This window comes from Lutjanus erythropterus, chromosome 3, assembly GCF_056507025.1.
Source record: "Lutjanus erythropterus isolate fLutEry1 chromosome 3, fLutEry1.hap2, whole genome shotgun sequence".
Lineage (NCBI taxonomy): Eukaryota > Metazoa > Chordata > Actinopteri > Lutjaniformes > Lutjanidae > Lutjanus > Lutjanus erythropterus.
The window spans coordinates 47,310,266-47,334,509 of NC_139319.1; the positions used below are offsets into that span (position 1 = coordinate 47,310,266).

Sequence of the window (24,244 nt, forward strand, 5' to 3'; positions counted from 1 at the left end):
TCACACTGCTGCCATAACAGTGCCTCAGGTCCTCCCATGATGGTTGGGTTCAGTGTCTGCCCCAAAGTAATCATCTCAAAAACTACTCAGAGTATTAGTTACTTTTAACTGTTGATGTCACCATTTTCCTGAACCAGCAGTTGAAAATGATAACAACTGAAAAATCTTTAATAATTTATACGATACAAACCTCATTTCCCCCCCGTTTTCCTGTTTTTCCCCCTCATTTTAAACTACCTTTACTTTTCCTTATTCAACAAATAGCACTACCAGACAACACAAACAAACAAATATGTAATTAGTTACTTCCACCCCTGGTGAATACATCTATCAACTGAGCCACCAGGCCACCAATTATAATTGCTCTTGGGTGATCTGCAAGTCACTGCTTTAAGCAATGCAACTTTTTGTCTGTTTTTCTGTAGAGAAGTTTGTATAATAATAATAATAATTATTATTATTATTATTATTATTATTATTATTATTATTTTAATGTAGCTTTTGAAATTGAACAGAGTAGCCAGCACTAACAGGAGGTGAGGATTCCTCAGATAATCACACACAGATAATATAATGAGAAAAAGCCTGGCAAGGGCAAGTCATCTGTTCTCATTGTGTGCAATATAAATAAATAAATAGGAAACACAAAAAGAAATTCCTCATAAAATACCTGAACCTGTGCTAACTGCAACATGCAGTTTGTCCTTGATGCTTCCTTTTCACGATCTGTGTTTTTTCCCCAAGTTTTGTTTGATTTTGTTTTGTGCCACAAGCTTTTTTTTCATATTATCAGCACAAAATGCAGTTGAGGCAGTGGTTTCTGTACATTAAGGCAGAAAAGCGAGGTTAGGTGCCTTTCCCAGGGGCACTTTATCAGTTTTTATGGGAGCAGAGTGACATTCACAATCTCATTTCCCGACATATGTTCTTCCACCTGTATAACCAATAATGTGAACAACTAAAGTTGCACACTTGCAGATACGCCTCTAACCTGTAAATCTCAGCGAGGACACACTGTCTTCTTCTTTTCTTTTTTTTTTTTTTATATCTGTTGTGTTCATCCCAGTATGTTCTACTGTGGCAATTACTTATCAAATTATCTCCAGTACTCTGTATTTGTTCTTTTCTTATCTATATCCTTATCTGCGCTGCGGCAAATACCCAACTTCCCCACAGGGATCATTAAAGTTTCATCCAATCTTTAGAGAAATACAAGATAGCAGCATTTGCAAGGCATATTAAATAACAAGGAACGCGGCGAGCACCTGTGGCTGCCTCTTCCCAGCATCACACCGAGCCTCAAGTCTGCCAGCGTGATTGATCGCTACGCGAGTGACTGAACTCATTCAAAAGTGTACTTTTGAGTTAGCTGAAATATTTCTACCGGATCAATATCTTCATATCTGACTATTAATACCTGAAAAAGGTGAGTTTTGCAGCTTTCTGGAGACCACCTTATCACATCATTAAAAAAAAGCTATGTTGCATTACAGAAGGCGTGAACCACGGATCGGTAAAGACAACACACACACACTGCACAGACTAAATGCATTGTAGTCTTTTTATTGCCGTTGTGAGGGAGCGCTAATGTTCCTCTCCTCTGATGTCTTTTCTGTCAGGCTCTGCTGTATGGAATACTGAGACAATGCTAATGAAGCAGAGCACAAACTGTCCTGCTGTTTTTTTGTGACCTCGTGTCTGTGACTGGGAGCAAAGCAAACACACATATATACCTTTCTCTGTTTGCCTGTATTTGTTCATGTGTTAAAGCATCTAGAAAAACAGGAACACACACTACGAACACTTTCATTTTGCATGCTCTGTCTTTCTTTTCTTTCGCTTAAAAGAAGAAAGCAACTCTGTGTCTTGGTGTTGAAATAGTTTAGTGGTGAAACTCTTTTCCTCGTGGGGCAAATTAGTTCATGGCCTTCAAAAGATGAAGAGAAATAGGACAGCAATAGTTAGACAAGAACAGCGAGTTTTGCTTCAGTTGCTTAAAGTTTGGACAGTGTGGGAGATGGACTGCACAGACAGTTATATGGAGGTGTTTTAGTTTTCTTTTTATTGTTCCCGTTTTGAACATTCATACATTTTAAGTTAAATACTGTTATACAGCAGAGAGTTGGACCAAGCAGTCTGATTGGTCAAAAGCTGCAGCCTCCCTTGCCGGAGAACATGTTTTTGAAAGGTTAAATGCCCAAAAATATGGAATATGTGAATTTTGGAAATCTGTACTTTTCAATACATTTTGATATTTGGAATTTACAACAATCTGCTCAGCATCCTCCATCAGCTGTGCCAGGTGGAGGATTCTTTTTTTCAGCAGATATTGTAGCTACAGCAAGACCTGAGCTAACAAAGCAGTTTATTTGTAAGTGTTTTTATGTGTGGTATTTATTCAGTTTTGGAAATCTCACAACCTGTAAAAACCATTAAAGGGATTGTTCACCCCAAAATGAAAATTCAGTCATTATCTATTCACCCTCTACTCACACGCCCTGTTGATTGAGGGCTGGGTTTAGTTTTTTAGTCCACAAAACACTGCTGGAGTTTCATGTGAAAACACTGTCGCAGAATCTCCCGAACAATGAAAGTGAATGGTGACCAGTTTTCAAATGTACAAAAACAACAGAATAAAACTATAAAATGCCTCCATGCTGCTTGTCTGGTGTAATCCAAGTCTCCTAGAGCCCCAGCATGCCAAGTTGACCATAAAAATATTATTTACACCATGTTTTAGCCTGACTTCACTGTAAATCCTCCTCAGCTTGGAGCCACATTCATGCGCACATGCACACCATCTGAACTGGGTGTGTGCGGTGTGACGGTGTGCAAACACATCTGAATTATTGTGAGCAGATTCATGAGGGAACTACTTTCTCCTGTACTAAAATCTACCAGAACTAAGTCAAAGTCAAAGTCAGTTTTATTTGTCAATTTCTTCACATGTGCTTGACATACAAAGGAATCAAAATTACGTTTCTCGCTGTCCCAAACGTAGACAAAGACAACAGTAAAGTGCAGATGCACAACAAGACAACAAGACAAATCCTAACACTAGTGTAATATTAAAATAAATGAGTTGTAAGTAGCTTAGGGCTTATCCCATAGCTAGTGCTTCTAACATAACAAGATGTAACCAGACAAGACAAGACTTAAGTACAGTAAGGTGTTTCACAGTGTGCATTTGAGAAGTACTGTGTTGTGAGGTTGCTCCTCAGGTTGAAGTTGGTAGGAATTAAGGTTTTTTGGTGCAAGGACAGTTCATGGCAAATTGTAGCAGCAGTAATGAATATTAAATGGTAAAAATAGCAGCAGGTGTGTGCAAAATTGCCTGTGCAAGGTAGTCATCAATGATAGTAGATGTAAGGGTTTTTTAGTGCAAAAACAGTCCATGGCAAATGTAGCAGCAGTAGTAATAATGGTAATAGATAATAGATGGTAAGAATAGCAGCAGTTGTGTGCAAATTGCATGTGCAAAGGAGTGCAAAGTCTTTACACATTCAGTCCGTCTCAGTTCCAGTCCAGAGGGGGGAGTCCAGTGTGTTCACTTAGACTCCTGACAGTCTGGTGGCCCTGCTGGCTGAGGCTGAGAGTGGGGAGGGGAGAGAGTTCAGCAGTCTCACGGCCTGGTGGATGAAGCTGTTTGTGAGTCTGTTGGTGAGGGAACGGAGGCTCCTGTACCTCTTTCCAGAGGGCAGGAGGCTGAACAGATTGTGTGCAGGGTGGCTTGCATCGTTGACTATTGTAATGGCTTTGCGGGTGAGGCGGGTGGTGTATATGTCTTGCAGGGGAGGGAGTGATACACCAATTATCCTCTCTGCTGCTCTCACAATGCGTTGTAGAGCTTTTCTGTTGTAGTCAGTGCAGCTCCCGCCCCACACAGTGATGCAGCTGGAAAGGATGCTCTCGATGGTTCCTCTGTAGAATGTGGTCATGATGGGTGGTGGAGCACTTGCCCTCTTGAGTTTGCGCAGGAAGTAGAGGCGTGGCTGTGCTTTCTTGGCCAGTGATGCAGTGTTGGTGGTCCAGGAGAGGTCCTCACTAATGTGCACCCCCAGGAACTTGGTGCTGCTCACCCTCTCCACTGCAGCGCCGTCGATGGTCAGTGGGGGCTGTTGTGTGTGGCCTCTCTGGAAGTTGACAACAATCTCTTTGGTCTTGCTGATGTTCAGCAAGAGGTTGTTGTCTTTGCACCACTTGGTCAGGAGCTCGACCTCTTTCCTGTAGTGGGTCTCATTGCCCTTGGTGATGCGCCCCACCAGGGTGGTGTCGTTGGCAAACTTCACAAGGTGGTTGGAGCTGTAGGTTGGTGTGCAGTCATGCGTCAGCAGGGTGAACAACAGGGGACTGAGCACACAGCCTTGTGGGGCCCCTGTGCTCAGGGTGATGCTGTTGGAGACGTTGTTGCCAACAGGCACCACTTGAGGCCTCTGGCTGAGGAAGTCCAGCAGCCAGTTGCAGAGGGAGGTGCTGAGGCCCAGTTTGTCCAGTTTACAGATGAGTTGTTGTGGTATTATGGTGTTGAATTCTGAGCTGAAGTCTATGAACAGCATTCTCACATATGAGTCTTTCTTGTCCAGGTGAGTCAGGGCTGGATGAAGAGCAGAGCAGATTGCATCCTCTGTGGATCGTTTTGCTCTGTATGCGAACTGATATGGGTCCAGGGTGGGGGGCAGGGTGGATTTGATGTGTGACATGACTAGTCATTCAAAGCACTTCATGATGAAGGAAGTCAGTGCCACAGGACGGTAGTCATTGAAGCCGGATGGGGATGATTTCTTCAGCACAGGTATGATGGTGGCAGCCTTGAAGCCTGATGGGAGGTGTTGAAGATGTCTGTGAAGACATCCTTCAGTTCCTCTGCGCAGTCTTTCAGTACTCTGCCAGGGATGTTGTCTGGACCCGCTGCTTTCCAGGTGTTGATGGTGGAGAGTGTCCTCTTCACGCTGGCAGCCGTCAGGCACAGGGGCTGGTCGTGCGGAGGTGGTGATGTTTTCTGTGGCCGAGTGTTGTTCTGTGCTTCGAAGCGTGCAAAGAAGCTGTTCAGGTTGTTGAGCAGAGTGGTGTCACTCTCACAGCTTCGCGGCGCCTGCTTGTAGTCTGTGATAGCCTGAATGCCCTGCCATAGGCTCTGTGCATCCTTGCTATCCTTGAAGTGGGAGGTTATCTTGTGTGTGTGGTCTTGTTTTGCTTTCCTGATGCCATGGGACAGGTTGGCTCTCGCTGTTCTCAGGCCTGATTCGTCCCCAGCTCTGAAGGCTTTGTCTCTGGCCTTCAGCAGCCTGTGAAAGTCCTCTGTCAGCCATGGCTTCTGGTTAGCTCAAGTCGTGATGGTCTTCATATGGGTCACGTCATCGATGCATTTGGTGATATAGGAGGTCACCGTGTCTGTGTATTCCTCAATGTCTGAACATTTCCCAATCGGTCGACTCAAAACAGTCCTGGAGAGCGGAGGTGGCCTCCTGCGGCCACATCCTTGCCTCTTTGAGAGCTGGTTTGATGACTTTCACTCTCTGTCTGTATGCTGGCATTAGCATAACAGTGAGGTGATCCGAGGCGCCGATGTGGGGGAGGGGGGTGGCTTTGTATGCTCCTTTGTGTTGCGTGTACACTAGGTCCAATATGTTGTCACCTCTTGTGGGAAAATTTACATGCTGGTGAAACTTTGGGAGAACAGTTTTGAGTTCAGCATGATTGAAATCGCCGGCAAGGATGATGAAACTGTCGGGGTGTGCGGTTTGTTGTTCACTGATAGCTTGGTACAGTTCATTCAGCGACGCATATCTATCACCGTTGTTGTTAGTTGGGGGAATATAAGTTGCGACCAGCATGATCGAACTTATCTCCCTGGGCAGGTAGAAAGGGCGACACTTCATGATCATGAACTCTGCTAGTGGTGAGCAGTGTTTGCATACTATAGTAGCGTCTCGGCACCACGCATCGCGGATGAAAACACAGATTCCGCCGCCACAGGTCTTTCCTCCGTCTACGAGAGCTCTGTCGGCTCTATAGCATGCTAACTGCTCCAGTTGTATAGCTGAGTCCGGAATGTTGTCATTTAGCCATGTCTCTGTGAAAACTAGCACACAACAGTCACTCACTTTTCGATTCGCTGATCTCAGAAGTCGGATGTCATCCATTTTGTTGTCCAATGATCATACGTTGGCCAGAAGAATAGATGGAATGGCCGGGCGAGTTGGCTTAGCCTCTAGCCTAGCATGGACACCTCCATGCTTGCCCCAGTTCCTCGTCCTTTCACACCGCTTCCGACGCCTCCTTTCTGGGGGAGGGGTAGCAGGTGAGTCCGGTGAGACGGCAGGCCAGCGTAGTATTCCGAACTCCCTTAGCGTCTCTATTTCCGTGTTCGAAACTTGGCAGATCTCGCTTCTCCAAATGTGTAGGAGAGCCTGTCGACTGTACATATATTCCGACATAGACTGACGAGACAAACTTGCAGACAAACACTTACTTGACGAACAAAACATCGCTTTTCCAGGAGAGCATGAGGTCGCTGCGTCTACACGTGCCGCCATCTTGCTTCTTTTCCCTACTACTACTACTACTACTACTACTACTTTCTTTCTACTAGACAGACAGTAGCTCCCACATGAAACTGCTCGCAACAGGGCCTGTGGGTTATTTTTAGCAACCTGGTTATGATTTCTGAAAAAACACATTGCTGTTGAGTTGTTCCAAATGCACCACAGGACCAGTGCCAGCTAGTTCCATTATATTGGAGAGAAGGTAGACATCTGTAAGGCCTCTGCAGCTCACACCAAAACAGTATAGATGGATGAGTAGCACAACAAGCCAGAGGAAAAATATATAGGTTTGATTTTGGGGTGAACTGGGGTGAACTGTCCCTTTAACTTTTTCCTCGTACACATCCTTTCTCCTCCCACCCCTTTCTTTCTTTTCCTCACTCTTTTTTTCCTATGTAAATTTCTGTCTCCTGCTCTGTCTCTTTTCTAGCAAAAACAAGTCAATGAACAATGGATGGAATGGCTGAAGTTGCAGAGGAGTGAAGCTAGTCTTTCACTACTGATTAAATTATCAGCTTGGCGCCCCATCGGAGGCACAAAGGCATGAAATTGCTTGACATTTTTTCTCTGTACGCACTCTGCCATTAGCCATTTCCTCAGCTACATTTCACAGCGAGGAGGACAGCAAGAGCCTCTGAAAGTCGTTTTGGAGTAACTCAAGGATTTGTCAAGCAGAGTGTTGTGTAAAGGTGGACAGATGTACATTGTGACAAGACAGCTGTGAACACGCACAAAGTGTGGACAAGTGTGTGTGTACAGTCCACTTATGAGGAAAGGAGCGTTCTACAACAGAAGAAAGGGTAAAACTTTATATTATAAGATGCTTGCAATAAGTGTTAGTTAATAGGCAATAAGACCCTTGTAAGATGCTTATTAACATTAATATGACTATCAAGGTATTAATAATAACATAATAAACATGATTATTGTGAGATTATGAGACTAAGCACTTATAAAAGAACTTAATTAGTTTATGGACTGCTAAAAATAGAAATAAAAGCCTTATGAGTTTCAGTTAACTATACACTTATTGGGAGTTAGTTATTAATTTTGGGGTTACCTGATCGAAAGTGCAAGCAATGCTTATTAAGCTTAATTAAACCTTTATTATGCACATATTAACAGTTAACTATGCATTTTTGAGGTTACAGATCTAAACTGTGGACAACGCTTATTAAGGTTAATTAAACCTTTACTATGCACTTATGAACTGGGTACTGGATCTAAAGTCTAAACAATCCTTATTAACTTTAATTAATCCTTTATTACATACTTGTTAACAGTTACCCATCATTTTTTAAGAACTGCTAATAATTGTATAACACAGTATGTCAAAATCTTAATAAAGCAACAACAACATACTAGGTAGGTTAGTTTTGTATTAAAAGTGTTTGTAATTCTTAAGCAGTCTATGAACTTTTAACAAGTTCTTATGAATGCTTAGAAATGTCTTATAATCACACAATAAATGCTTATTATGCTATTATTTACACTTCATATGATATTAATATGCTCTTATTAATGCAATAATGTTAATAAGCATCCTGTGAGGCCTTATTACCTACTAACTAATGCTTATTACAAGCACCTTACTATAAAGTGTTACTGAAAAAAAGATATTCTAATGTCCAAGGCTACATCTTTGTGCATATATACACATACATTATAATGCACACACACACACACAGCCTATAAACAGTGTACACATACACACACACACACACACACACACACACACACACACACACACACACACACACACACACACACACACATACATTTCTTGCTTGAAATTCAAATTTGAGCACCCGGAGTTGCTGAAGTACAACATTTACTCTTCACTGGTCATAACCTCCTTTTTAACACCAAACACACACACACACACACACACACACACACACACACAGACACACACACACACACACACACTTCTGTGTCTTGTTCTTTCTGGCACACACAAACATATATACACACACAGAGTCTTTCCACAAAGACAAACCTCTAATGTACCTTGACTCTCTTCTGTCCCACCTCAGTAACTCAGCAGGGACTTTTATAACTTTTTAAAACAGCCCAAGGCTTTCTCTCCCCCCCACCTCCCACCCCCCTCCCCTTTTTTTTTACACCTGCTGGATTCATGAGGTGATTTAAACACATTGCACCACCTTCCCTTACCCAGACACAGACTCACTGCAAAAGTCAGAGGGCTTCAGAAAATGCCATATTTCAGCATTCTGTCTCGATTTGACTCTCTAAAAGTCAAAGGCTGTCACTTTTCCCATCTTCAGTCTTGTCTCAATGTATCAATCAGCACCACTTTTTAAAATTAAAAAAGTTTTTTAAGTGCTCCTCAGATGGGTTTGGATGGAGGCGGCAGGGGCGCTGAAGCAGATGACGGAGCATTTAGCGTGAAAAGGTTAAAGGTTTGCGTCCCAAATGGCAAGGTGGTGATAAGGTGGTGTGGCTTTCAATGGTTCTGAGAAGGTAAAGGGCAGGAAGAATGTCAGCCAAGTCTTCTGGGAAATATAAATCACTCTAAAAAGACCCAATTTGAACATTTTCAGCAAGATTTTCTGCACAGCTTCCCACACTGCTTTCAAAAATACACCAAACGAGGTAATTTCTTTTGATAGGATGTAGATTCATTCCATAGCAAGAAGACCAAGCGTGTAGGTTTTATGACCTCAAGGGAAATTCCATCGAGTCAATTCTTCAGTAATTATGAATTCTCAGAAGAAAATAAAATATTCCTGTTATCACTGTTATGCTGATGTGTACTTGTGTTTTGTGCACCATTAACAGCATCAAGTGGATATGTGGATGTGTTAGTCTCTCTGGAAAATGTGATCCTGTGGGTTATCACCTTTAATTATTACACCTGGAGGGGATTATTCAATTGTGCATGTGTGAGTACATGATCACTGAACCTAGAGCTTGTCCGCAGCTAATCTTGAATACTAGTGGACCAATTAGCCTAATTTTGTGGGGACACATCCATGACTGTGTGCTAAGGAACCTCTGTATGTCACAATTTTTGAGAAACCTTAAAAATAGGGGTTTTATCTTTTATATTTTCAGGTCATCCCATTCTTGTGAACGAGATATCTCAAGAACCCCTGAAAGGCATTTCTTCAAACTTGGCATAACTGTTCATTTGTCCATAGATTTTGGTGATCAGACGTCCAATGTGAAGGTCATGGTTACCTCACTAAACACATTTTTGGCCATAACTCAAGATTTCATATGCTAATTATGACAAAATAATACTCACATATCTAACAGGATAAAATGATGAGGTGATTACATTTTATATCCAAAAGGTCAAAGATCAAGATCAATGTGACATCATTGTCCATCATGTCCAGCTCTCTATTAGTCCTCTATAAACCTCTAAGTGAAGACAGCACTGGAAATTTTTCACTGGAATCACAGATGTATAGTGAAAAGATTTAGCCAAAAAACACACAATTATTAAATTCCTTAAAGTTACAGGTCAGTATAGTGGTAAGTTCCATATAAAATTCCTTCAGTGTCTTCTCGTCAGACATTATATGAGTCTGGACAGACATGGATGTAAACTGTAACTTGACTGGTTGGTGGAGACAAACAACTATGAGGCAGTAATTCTATTTTTTGACTGCTCTGTTTTATAAGACCACTGTCAGCTGACTTCTTACTCCTCTTCACGGGTTGCCAGGGGCCGCAAGTCATCAACAATGCATCTGGGGGTCATGTTAATGTCATTGCAAATTTGCAAATCTCCGCTGGTTGCATCTAACAGGAATTGCAGTAGGTGCTTCACCATATGTTGCCTGGCAGGGATCTGCACTCTACTCTAGTGTATATTCAACTTATATTGTTCACGCTGAGGAAACAGTGACTGACAAAATTTAAATAGGTTTACCAGGTCCAATTTCAGGACCTCCACAAATATTTATGACACAAGTGATTTTAAATCAAACACTGTAATTATTTGAGCTTTACAGAGACTGTACTGCAAACCCAGCAATGCCTCACAGGCATGGCACAGTCAGTCAGTATTTAAATATAGAAATTAGGAATGCATTCAGTGAATATAGTGCCTTTCAAACTAAGATATAAAATGTTAACATGAAAATATACAAATGAGTTGAGTTGCTGATTGTATCATAAAAACTCTCCATTAATATTTCCAACGGATGTTCAACTGAGGGTTCTTAAATATCGTTTTTCCTAAAATGTGCAAAAGTTAGTCTCTTCTTCTTCGGTCTTCCTTTGTGAATATCTAAGATCACCCCATCCCCTTCTTCTTCTGTTTTCCTCTGGAATGAATTAAGATAAAAAACCATTTCTTGTTGATGTATTTCTGTCCTGCTTATCTTGTCAGGTTGGACAAATATGGACGCTGCATAAAATGGCCTTGTCGCAACTGAAGGTCACAACAGATCTATGAGAGAGACAGAGAGAGAAAGGGAGAGAAAGGGAGAGAGAGAGAGAGAGAGAGAGAGAGAGAGAGAGAAAGGGTGTGGGGGCTGTTGGAGAGAAAGAGGAGGAGGGATGTAAGAATTGCAAGCAGAGAGGGAGGAGAGACAGTTTTCTCTAATAATAATGAATAGCAAAGATAACAGCTTAGCTGCGGACTCCTGCTATCTGCACCAGGAAAAAAAAAACACAACCACACAGGGGCCTGACCAGAAACTCTATTTGGCTCTTTGTGTGTAAACCTGCTTGTGTATGAGTGTTATTGAGTGACATAGACAGCCTGTCAATGTGAGACTGACAACGTGTCTGAGCTTAACAATTAATTTCAGTGATCAGTCACGTGGCGCTGCATCAGGAAGATCATCAAAGTCAAAATCTTTGAGTTTTAATTCTTTAAGAAAAGAAAAGTTCAAATTCTCTGACTCCAGCTTTTTTTTTTTTTTTTTTTTGCCTAGTTTCTTTTCTCCTCTCTGACTATAAACTGAATATCTTTGCATTGTGGACAATCCAAGACATTTGAGGACGTCACCTTGGGCTTTGGGATCAACATTTTTCCACATTATCTGACATTTTATAGGCAAACAACTATCAATCAATTGAGGAAATAATCGACTGTGAAAATAATCGTGACTAAATTTCATGGCAATCCCTCCAATAGTCATCAGGATATTTCTTACAATGCCCAAACTGTCAACCTCATGGTGGTGTGACAGGAAGAGTCAGAGGATCACCAAGATTCAGGTGGTTTATCCTCTGAGGAACACGGAAATCCATGCAGTGGCTGATATGTTTCAGTCTGGGCTAAAGTGACTGACCAGCATCGCAAACCCTAGAGCGACACCACAAGCTTCTTAAATTTCATAACCAGTTTTGAATTAACACAATTTTCTGTGAGAGGTTTGCCATTATCACTTCTTTGAATGAAGAGGGGGACAGAGAGCTGAGCCAGTTTCGAGAAAAAAAAACAAAAAAACATTCAGGGTCATCCATTATTTGTCAAAACACTTTTCAGACATTATTTCCCTCAAATTCAAAACTTAACAAGTAAATCTGAAGTCGATATGAGATTGCTGATACCTCAAATGCATGAGCACAGGACACACTCATAAATCAAGAACATCATCATTCAGAGAATGGCAATAAAATACACAGCATTAACGCTGGCCTCCAGACTATCCTCCAACACATAAATTAACCAAAGTTAATCAAGTTTAAACTTGTATGAAACTTCAAACCCAATTTTTCAGCTCTTAATCGATGTTCATGGCAATTTTATTATGAAACCCATCCATCTTGGTCATACTCATGATAATGCATCACACGCCGGCTTTTTCTTGAATTTTCTGTTGCCGGCTACTGACAATGACAGAAATTATTTATTCTTACAGTTTAAGAATTTAAAACATTATCATAAAAGTGACAGCATCTCCCACTCAGAGGCTCCTCTGTTTTCCCCCGCAGCTCCTCCAGCACGCTGCTTGCATTATTTTCCCTTGAGTGTGAAAAACATTATGCCAAATAAATTTTTTAAAAGTTTGCAGTGGTCAGACTGTGTGACTGAATAGCTGACATCCTGGAGATGTGAATTTTCCACCTGACAAGTGTGCAGATATGCTACATTATGTCTCATTATGGGCAATTTGAAAATGAGGAAAAATCGGAGGGAGCGAAAGTAGTAGATGACATGTTTGTGAGGGAAACAGACAGGTGAGTTAAAACAGAGATGATGGCAAACAGCAAGCGCCGTGTCGAGGTGGAGAAAGAGGGTCCGGAGACGCAGAGTGATGGATAGTCAGTGTGTCTGTGTGTGCCTGCCCATCAGAGCTGCTTTAAGCCTGCAGCAGCGTCACTGTAATTGCCTCAACTGTCAAACCAGCCCAAGATCCTCACGTCGGTGCTGTTGACTGGGCTGGCAAACTCTCTGTCTCTTCTCTCTCCAATGCACATGCAAAACTTCGGAATAATGAATGATTCCTCTGTTCTCATTTCCCTCAAACTTTCTTTTAATCTCTTCTCTGTCTGTCTGCCTGTCTCTCTCTTTGTTTCTCTTCTTCTTAACCTCTGAGTGCAGCAGCATGCACTCTGTTTTTACAGATCAATAAGTCAGACCCAATGTGAAGTGTCTGCCTCCAACACTTATTATGTCACTTGGATGCTCAGCGCTGCACAGCAGCAAACCTGCCCTCACCTTTAATCCACCTCATGACTCCTCTGAACCTCCAATACGGTTACCTTCAACCCAAAATAAATGCCACAGTTAGCTCTGACAGACAGCAAATGCAGACATGTTGACAGAGGAAATGTTTTGATTTGTAGAGGTCTCCATAAACTGTTAAATTAAAAAGAAAGTCCTGGCATTCTCTATGAAACACAAATCTGGGCACATTTTATATGCTAGCAAAAGCCAGATGAAACTGAATAACAAAGAAAGCATTGTTGAAAAAAGACATGCTCTGATGTAGTTTTCAGTTTCAGTATCATAAAAAAAAAAATGCTGTATAGGGACAGTTCATCCCAAAATCAAAAATACATAGTGCTGTTTGTTTGTAGAGATGTCTACATACATTCTCTCCAATGTAATGCACTAAATGACTCTCAGCTCATGGTGCTCAAAGTGCAAAAAAACAAACAAACAAAAAAAAAACATTAAAAACTCTAGATAATCCAAAGACCATGTTGTGCAGGTTCATGTACTTTCTTTCTACTTGAAAGATCATAGTTCGATGGTGGAAAACTGCTCACAAGTCTAATCAGTCACCAGTGTTTTATTCTGAAAGTGTACAGCACAATGTTTGACCCTGCCAAGCAATGGGAAGTCATTGTTTGATCTGACAGTGATGCAGGCTAACTGATAGTTAAAACCAATGACGAAGTTAAAAAAAAATAGCCAGCAGAGGATACCAAACTGTGGACAATACATCGTCTGGCCATGTCTCTTATTTTGGAGGATTTTGGTGCACCAAAAGACTATGAGACTAACATGGTTTTGCTGCTTGTAAAAAGTTTGGAAAAGTATTAGCTTTTGATAGCCACAAGCAAGGCTTGTCGATTGTGGGTGTGGATGTTCAATCATGGGTGCGGGTCAGGTCAAGGGGGTTATATTCATAGTTCTGGGCGGATGAGGATTTGACTTGAAAATAATGGTGGATAACCAGTCGGTTCTGGTTCTCAGCTTTCTGACTGCTGGTGGAGGCGTATTTGGAAAAATGGACCTGTGAAGTACTCTGTAAGGATGAATATAATTGTTGTAGTCTAATCTGGAAGAAAATTGTGTTTTGAAATAACTGACCTTTTGTGCGTTTCATATTGAGTATGTATGTAGAGAGCATGTACTGTAAATCCAAATAAGTCAGCAGTACCCCAAAAACTTGTCTCAACTCAAAAGTTGGAGATTATTAGAGATTAAATATTTGGAGTTAATTTTGCTTGTACTCTTCGATTGCAGTTAAAATTAAAATTGTTGATTAAGCCAACATTTTCAGTAATGACAACAAAAGAATTGATCCTTGACTAAGCACCACCCTCTTTAGTTACTGTTGCTAAGCCTTCCATTCTCGCATTGCATTTATGTGTTTTATGGTGATAATGATGGCAGCTTTATTATCAAAATTGGGACAATTATTGAAACATGAAGTCTTTGAATCTAAAGAGATGTAAATAATAGCAGCTTCTCATTTCTAGCTGATGATGGCTGAAATAATTAAAAAAAATAAAAAAAATTGTTGGCTAAAATAATGACTCACAAGCACATTTCATAAGTCTAGCTGGCTGATGTGAGCTAATGCTAACTCCTTAAGCCAGCCAAGAAGTCTGTCTCCAGCTGATTTTCAAGCTGACATGTTTTAAAACAAAAACCCTGTAAAAGTGTTTATGCAAAGTTACCTGACAGCTGAATACATAACATTAATGCTAAATGAATGAGGCTAAAGCTAGCTCACATCTCAGCAAACACAGGTCAGATGGTGAAACACAGCAGGTATATCTACTGATAGATGACAGAAATACATTCATTAACATGGGAAAAGGAAGCGCAGAGACTCAATTAGCGAAGTGGACTTTGACACGGGTCACCCAGCCAGACCAGCTGGACCATGATCACACAAGAGTGTCCAGATAAGAGCCAAGCTAACCGGCATAGACCTGAGACAGCGAGCCAGGGTGAGATGCATTGCCATAGACCTATTTTGATTCTTCATCAGTCCACATCCTCCTTCTCAAACCCCCACAGAACAAATGCAGATGCAGTGGGATCTAACAAGTTTAGCTAGATGTGAAGTTACTGCAGCTAGTAAGCTAGTCATAGTTAGTCAGACAAGCTAATGTTTGCAGCTTGTGTTAGAGCAGATAAAAACAGAGTTTAATCCATTCATCACACGTGTGTTCTTGTGTTTCACGCTTTTGAGATACTACAGAAAAGATGTCACCGTCCAGACTCATGACACGCCAAGTATGGCTCTTCTCAGAGCCTCTGCACACCTTCAACATGTAGAAAAATGTAAAGCTTGTCAGCTCTAGTTATGGTTGCTAAGTTGCTGTTGGGAGGTAGGACTTAGCGAAGTGTCAATTGTCACTCACCTCTCTCACTGCAATAAGCTAACAGAACTGAATAAATAATTTCATAATTCCATTTTCAGTAAACTCAATATAGTAAAACATTTTAATGTATTACAATCTAATATCTAATTTGTTTTTTTAAGGACCCTTTGCTGTCATTAATTAAAAATTCTGAGTTTAATAAACACAAAAGAAAGAAACTTCTACTACGTTTTTAAGTTAGGATAATCTCTAAACAAAGTTGAGTTTTCACTACTTACTACAAATAATTAATTTGATCATTTGGTTTTACAGTGTGGTGTGTGTTGGTCTATAACTCTCCACTCTGTGTCACTGCTAATGGCCAAGAGCTTATTTGAAATTCCCCATGTTTGTGTTAGAGCTAAAGATGGGTGGGTGGTGGTGGTGGTGGTGATGGAGCGTGGATGGGGGGTCCAATTTGGAAAATTTGTCCTCCCGACCATAATTCTAAATGGCTGGCTTGCTCGCGAAAGTCCCATTTTCATTAAAATAAGATCAGCAAATTAGTTTGGTGAGATGACTTAACTCTGATGCAAACCAGTCTGCTTCAAGCATTTTCTTAAATCAAGTGACATTATCTTGCCACTAGTGATCTCCTTCAGCGTATTGCAACTTAATGAAGAAAAAGCCTAAATCCAGTGAATGTCCACTTGGAATTAATGGAAGTCTCTCAATTAGTTGATGTTTATATTTTGTTTTAAAGGACGTATTTTACAACACTAAAACGTACTTGACTAAATTGCTTCTCAAGGTGGACCATTCTTGCAATGGAATGAAACAACCAACTGATAAAGCTTGAAAATAAAAGCACCCTGAAAATAAAAAGCAGCAGAAAGGAAGTGGTGTTGAAACAGACATATCTTTTAAAATGCACGTTCATTACTCGGGTGCAACCAAACATGGAAAACCACCGCCGAGGGAGCTTTTCTCTGTCTGCTAATGTTTTGTTCTTCAGATTGCAACCCTGAAATGCAGAATTATTCCTCACTAAAAGGCCAGTGATGAGGACATACATTTTCTTAATCCAGGGGACTATAGTGAGAGAGGACATTAACAGAGGAAGTTGGGTACGATCACTTCCAGCCAAAGTGCCTTTGGCTGAGGCACTGATGCTTGTTTATGCCTCTCTGTTGTTTGGCCACAGTATGGACACACGTCATGAGTTCAGTTAATCTACCCTTTGGCTTGAATGCTTTATCCCTCCAACCTCTCAGTAGGGATTGGGTAACCAACCTTCTGAGGTGCCCTTGAGCAAAGCTTGTCTGGAAAAGTGCCTCTTCTAGCAAAGCATTTTTTTTTCCTCATGATATCTTTTGTTGTGAGTGTGCTGTTGAATTTGTTATACTCCCACTTCATAAATTGTAATTCTGTCTGCTTTGCCGAAAGCACCCCTTTATATAATTTCTCTTGCCAACATGCCCTTGAGCGAAGCACTGAGCTTATCTAACACCACCAAGCTGTTTAATCATCTCATATTGTTTTCAACTTTGATTCGCAGACTTAGCTACTGACCCTTCACGCTCCAAGGGGAGGGATGCCAACCATGGCCGGAGCACTTTGGAGCAGCGCAGTGTAACAATTCTTCCTTCTTCATATTTGTTCTTGTAGGTTTTCTGAAAGACAAAGGAAAGAGTTACGACACAGTAAAATGAGTAGAATAAAAAAGCAAGTCAGCAATTCTTGGAAAAAAATTGAAAAAATGTATAAGGTCACTCTACATGGAACTTCTGGCTACACAGCTGTGTAAAGTGCAATGTGCGTTGGAACATCCCTGCTGATGTGTAAAGATAAATATTAAACATCTGAGCCAGACATGAGGATTTAAAGGGACAGTTCACCCCAAAATCAGAAATACACATTTTCCCCTTGAACTGTTGTTCTATTTATTAATCTAGATATTTTTGTTGTGAGTTGCAGAGGTCTGGAGATATCAGCCGTAAAGATGCCTGCCTTCTCTCCAATATCATGAGGCTAAAAGCCACTTGGCTTGTGGTGCTCAAAGCGTCATAAAAATATATTTGAAAAACTAAAAATCAGTGTCTCCTTCCAAAAATCATGACCCAGTTACCCAAGTTAATCCACACACCTTGTTGTGAGCAATTTCTTGTAGGAACTACTTTCTTTCTGCAGTAGAACCTACTGGAACTACTTCAGAATCTACTAGAACTATTTTCTTTCTGCTGGAAAGAAAATTGTTCCTACATGAAATCTGCTACAACAAAGTCTGTAACGAGGTCATGATTTTTGGAAAGAGACACTGGTTTTGAATTTTTCAAATGTATTTCTTTGGCACTTTGAGCGCCACAAGTCATACTATTGAGTCCCCTTATATTGGAGACATCTCTACAGCCGATATCTCCAAAACTCTGCAACTCACACATCAACTATCTGGATGTATACAGACAACTACAGATTAGAGGGAAAGCATGTCTTTTTGATTTTGGGGTGAGCTGTCCCTTTAACATATCAACACTACACATCCTGTTTTGTTTCTTGTAAAATCTTTGTTGAGTTGAGAAGTAGAGATCATTTCCCGTGACACCAATGAAAGACTTTTCTTTCTTTCTTCATTTGACTCACTTTCGGGGTCCTGACTTTTCTCCAATACCATGCCTTGCTTGCTACTTGCAAAACATTTTAGTTACAGGTGATTTCACCAATGAAGGAGATTGTGAAGTATTTAGTTAAAAAAGTGTTATATACCACAAGAAAAGTGCAGCATAAAAAAATAAAAATATATAGTTAAAAATCTATAACCAACATATCCAGTTCTTATATAGCTGAGTTATATAGTAAATTTGTATACTCTGAATAATAGAATTTTAACTTGAGCAATCAGGCATAACAAAATATAGTCAACCATAAAAATTCAGTTGTTGCAAAAAGAGAAAACATGCATAACATCTGTGTTCTCTGTAAAAGCTTAGAAATGAGCACAAAACAGAGTTGACTAATACCAAATTTGTGTTCATTAAAAAAAGATCAAATTTGATTTTGAGGTTAAGTGTCACTTTAAAGGGTGACTCCATCCATGTTCTTTTCACGTCTTTTCAAAGTGAAAATAGCCAAAAGCTGTGACACAATACCCTGATACCCTCCTTCATCCTCATTAAGGGGTTTATATGGCGCAACATCATCATGCAGAAACCTACATCAGGTCACATGGGAAAATGTTTTTAGTCTGGCTCGTGAAAATAGCATATGACGCTGAAACATATGTACCTCAACTAAAATTTGATTGGTCAGATTTTAATCCATAAGGAACACTACTGGGAAGCCCCAACCCCAGCCCCTCTGTCCAAAATTTAGCTGCACAATTTCATAAGGTTTGATTATTCTAGATTCTGTGATTGTGACAAAAAAAATTTTCCTGAACGTGCTCATTTTGATTCATCCAAACCAAACAAGACAAGGAGGAAATGGCACACACTGATTCATTCTGCTGTTTCAAGTTGTGTATTCAAGACGCAGCATGTTGTGTAATGTCATATAACTCCAGGGGGCTGAACTGCACCGATGTCTTTGTTTAAGATTAAACATTGAATTAACGAGCGCTAATTATTTTAGCTTTATCGGTACTACCAGTCCTCAGCTGCTTTAGATTGAGCAGCTGGGGGATTGACAACTGTGTTCTCAGGCAACTCAATATTGATCCTTTAGTCATAGTCTAATGGTTGCTGAAAAATCACAATAAAACCACTCTGTTGGTTTGTACTGTGCGTCCCAGCAGGTGATTCCAGTGTTTCCACAGCCTGAAGTGACCCAGTGAGCATCCAGGGAATGGACAGTGAGATGGTGAAATCTTTTGAGTACCTTAATAATAAGTTGGACTGAACTGACAGTACAATTGCACTATACAAGACAGGCCAGAGCAGACTTTATCTGCTGAGGAGACTTGGGTCTTTTACTCCTGCAGACCTTTTTGGACTCTGTTGGCATTAGCCATCTTCTGTGGAGTGCTCCACTGGGGCAGCAGCGTCTCGACATGCTCGCAGGAGGAGACTGAACAGACTAATTAATAGGGCCGGCTCTGTCCCGGGATGCCCCCTTGACCCAGTAGAGGTGGTGGGTGAAAGCAGAGTGATGTCTAAGCTACCATCCCAGGTCCCACCTCATGGAGACACTCTCACAACACTAGGTGGTTCCTTCGGTGTCAGTGCTTCACTCACAGCGTGTGATGGAAACGTTTCACAGGTCTTTCCTTCCTACCACTGTCAGACTTTACAACCATAACTGCTTCTAGTAGACACACACACCAAACCTGATAAACAAACTGCAGTATTACTGTAATGAGACTAGGATGTAAGACCCATGTGAAAACCAAAACATTATTAAAAGTTTGAAGGTCACCCATTCTTGAGAACTGGGACAAATCATGTCATGGTTTCTATATTTCAGAAAATTATTTAAATACTATTTCTATCAGATGTGTCTCAACAAGGGATGTTCCTAGCGACTTTTCCCCTGTCGAATAAATGCAAAAAAAAATTTTAGATTAGATTAACAGTAACAAAACACTCAGAAAGCAGTTAAAATTGAGTACAATTTATTAATTGCTAAAGTTAAACACCAAAAATATTAAGATCCATTTGAAGCTGTTAATCACAGTCTACAATCACCAAATCATATTTTAAATGCCACTGAAATGCGTGACACTTTGCGCTGTGCAATACAAACAATATACTTTAACCTACAAAACATGACAACAACTCACTAAATGCTTCAACTTTTCAGACTGAAGAGGATCAGTGTTGATGGGTAAAGGACCAAGAGCTGACGTTAGCTGCCAGCCTGCTACACAGTGTGGCTAATGTTAACAGTGCTAGCAGCAGCAGCTGCTCCGCTTGCAGGTTAATGTCCCTGTCTGAGCTGAATGTGGTCACATGTTCCTCCAGTCGAGTGATTATATACCAGTTTATTCTGTCACAGTCTACACTTACACACTTGTTTCCATTTTCTAGATTAAAACGCTACAAACTGTCATCTGGCCGACTTTGCTGATATAAACATTGAGGGTGGCCTGGGCCATCAGGGCATACATGTTTACAGCGTATGGTGAGAGAGGCTGACGTCTGATGGGGCTGCAGCCCAGACTAGTGGTGGGCAGCTGTATAACAACTTAAGAGGCAACAGTTAACTCATATTATTCATGAGTAAAATATTGATAAATAGTTTAACCGATTATTTCTGGTGCCATCTATAACTAGTAGCCCTTCTAATTCAAAGCTAAGTAATAACTCTTAAAACTGATCGGTGGAGACATGCAACTGCAAAGCGTTAATTCTGTTTTTTGACTGCTCCGTTTTATACAACCATTAGGGGCCACAAGTGATCAACAACTGCTCCTGTTTGAAACCATGTTTTAGCTGGGGACAACATATGTGGGGTTCTCTGCTGGTTACATCTGGCTTTCGTGGTGGTATTGCAGTAGGTGCTTTACCATCTGTTGCCGGGCGCAGATCTGAACTTGACTCTTGTAGTTATGGATTTATTTTACCCTGCTGTTTACTCTTTGTTGTGCCATCCTGTTTTACAGCTGTAATGCTACAGACTTCCTTGTTTCGGATTAGTAAAGGACTATATCTATCTACATTTGCTGACTAAAGCGTCTGTATGTTCCTCAGGCTGGAGTCCCCGACTCGGACCCTGACCCTGGAGGCCCCCAGAGGGGTGGAGGTCAATGCTGGAGTGGGAGACTTTACAGCATCCTGTAGGAAAGACCTCCTCTTGCAGTCCTCAGAAGGAGAGGTGAGTGTGTTTCCACCTGTTGCTTTATTTCTTTGTGTGTGTGTGTATGTGAAAATGTGTGTGAGGATGAAGTGAACAGTTTTAGCATTTCTGAGAGTACAACTCATGCGCGTGTGTGTGTGTGTGTGTATTTGTTTGCGAGAGAAAAAAGAAGCTGACAAAAATAGCTATGTTCATGTGTAAATGCAAGGGACAACACAAGGCAAACCAATGTGTGTGTCTGTGTGTGTATGTGTCTTCAGACTGTGGCGCTCTATAGTGTTGGGCCCGCTTCATTAAAGTACCTTATTAGGCTAATGAGCGTCATCAATCCAGGCGACCTTGTCCTCCTTTTCTCCCCTCCTCCTCTCATCCCTCCTTTCTTCCTCTCTTCTATTTGGGAGAAGTGACTTCATTAAAGCCAGTTTGATGAGGTTCCCTGTCAGTCGCTGCTGCTCTGTGTGTTTTTGTATGTGTGTGTATCATTGTTAGCCCACTATCTCACTGTCAAGCTCTTTGCATTGCAGCCTGCCATGTTGCGTGAGCGCCAAAGCAGACTTAGCCATTATCCTTGTGTGTGTGTGTGTGTGTGTGTGTGTATGTGCATCAGCCTGCCGTGTTGCATGTCCGCTGGAGCATAGTGTGTCATTAACTCAGTAATTAACAGAAGAATGGCCCCCTCTCATTTGTCGCACTCACTGTCATTGTCAGTCTCACACACACACACACTGTCTTCTAGCAGAAGTACACACACTCTCACATTCTCATACACAGACACAGATAATACTGTGAAAACAACAGTGAAAGTTTGATGCTCCTTTTCTTATTTCCTCTGCTATATCACCATCTTTTTTCTTCTTCTGCTTTTCTTTCCTCCTCCCCTCTCACTTCCTTATCTTGTTTCTGTCCATTGGGCCTTACTTTTGCAAACCCAGACAACTTCATCCGTGCGACCAGACACTAGAAGGTCTGAGTTAAATTAAGCATGCAGAGGTCACCAGACTCTTGGGACAGCTTTGGCATACTGGTAACAAAATAATAAGCAAGAATGTCAGCTATATGCAAGAGATGGTGGACTTGAAACTCTGCTCAAATATATAATTAATATGTGCAGCCGAGGAAAGTGGCGTACAGTGTGTTACAGTGTGGAGAGGAACTGTGGAGAGCATAGAAAAGTTTGATTTATTGAGGTAGCTATTGTAAATAATGAAACACTGAAGATAACTTATGAGCACTCTCACCATTGTTACAGTACACTAAGATCTGCAAATGTTTTAAAGGTATAATCTGCAATATTTTCCTGCAGAAAACAATGTATAAACTTACATAATCCCTTTCAGTCATCACTTATGACCCACCAGAAGTGTGTGTGTGACCCTGCCCTCTGCCTGTATTTCCTTATTTAATGAACAGCTAGGGAAAATCCCACTGACTCTATCTTTAAGGTTTGTATGTCTAGACAAATTTTAAATGATTATAAATGAGGCCTCCAAATAGTAAGAAAATGTCATCCTTAAAAAAAAAAATTAAACCTATTTTTTTTAAAAAAGTAGGAAGTTAAATAACAGAGTTAAAAGTACCCTAATTGGAATTGCACAATTGTATTCAAGAAGACTCTTGGTTACTTTCTGTGTGTTTTTATTTCATATTATTAAAGATCAAACTAGCTATCAAAAACTGCAAAGTGTAATAGCTGCAGAAACACTATACAATCGCCACCAACAATAATACATCAGGTGGATACAGGTTCAGTTCTACAAGGGTGCAAAAGCATGTGTTGCACCCCTAGTTTAATATTTTGCACCCTCAGTTGTGATTTGAATAACAAATGCCAAGTGCAAGGCAGTAGGTCACGCGTCCATGTTGTCTGCAGCTGTTTGGATATATTTTCAGGGTGCACAGGCCGTCTTCACATGCATCTTCTGTTTTGGTGCATGCATGTGTAGCAGTGTGACGTACAGAAGGACTGGGTGCAGTTGAATATAGATCAGCGGGTGTGGTGATTAAACACTGCCTCAGCCAGTAACATTGCTGGTCCCATAGCTCTGACACAGCTGCACCACAACAGCTCAGCAGGTCTTGACAATTCAGAGCATCATGACTTTACAACACATCACCACAAATCTGCACCCAGAGTATCAGCCACTTATACTAACAATAGAAATAAAAAAAAAAATAGTGACAAAATGCTCAACGGCAGACCTGCCAACACTTAAATCTGGTGATGATTCCTTGGTCACATAGTTTAGTGATTAATGTTACACAGCAGCATTTGTACTGTGTGTTTTGATGAATAAAACATGAGCTACTTTTGTAGAAGCACATTGGAGATCAGATGTCTCCATCATAAAAGGGCATAATAACAAGTTATAACTGACCAATCTGTTGTTCAAAGATCTGTACAGTTATACTGTAGCAGCCTGGTGTTGTTTTAAGGTGATTTAATGAAGTTAAATAATGAGGCCTGTGCGTAACAGCGCTGTAAATGGAACAACACGATGTATTCACTTATTGTATTGTATTGTTAACTACCTTTTCCATTTGTGTACCAGCATAGAGCACCATATTTTCACATTTGGATTGCTGTTGCCACCTGCAAGGTGGATACTAATGCACCACAACTAATGTCAGATGTGCCTCCAGTCATTTTTTTTCTGAAACCGGGCCTCTTACCTTACAGTAATGTCTGATGCAAACCCCTCTTATAACTTGAGTGAAAGAAAAACGACAGAAACAAGATTGGTTGTTGACATCCATCCAAAACCACAAACAACTCCAAAACCTGGATAATATTGTTGTAGTGTTAAAGTTTTACAGCAAAAAAAATGTCTTTTCCAGTAAAATAATTTTAATGGAAATCAAAGACAGCCAAAAGTTCTAAGGGTGTCAGCAAATCTCAGTCCAACATTAAGCATAATCGCAATCCAAGCAGTTTG

At 40.8% G+C, this 24,244-nt stretch overlaps 1 protein-coding gene across 1 annotated transcript in view; it reads left to right on the forward strand.

Moving 5' to 3' along the window:
- sgcz (sarcoglycan zeta) overlaps positions 1 to 24,244 on the forward strand; it is a 320,919-nt gene that overhangs the window by 255,300 nt on the left and 41,375 nt on the right. Inside the window, exon 6 of the mRNA XM_084711049.1 lies at positions 21,206 to 21,329. Within this exon, the coding sequence (XP_084567175.1) occupies positions 21,206 to 21,329 (124 nt within the window). The remainder of the gene's footprint in view (positions 1 to 21,205; positions 21,330 to 24,244) is intronic.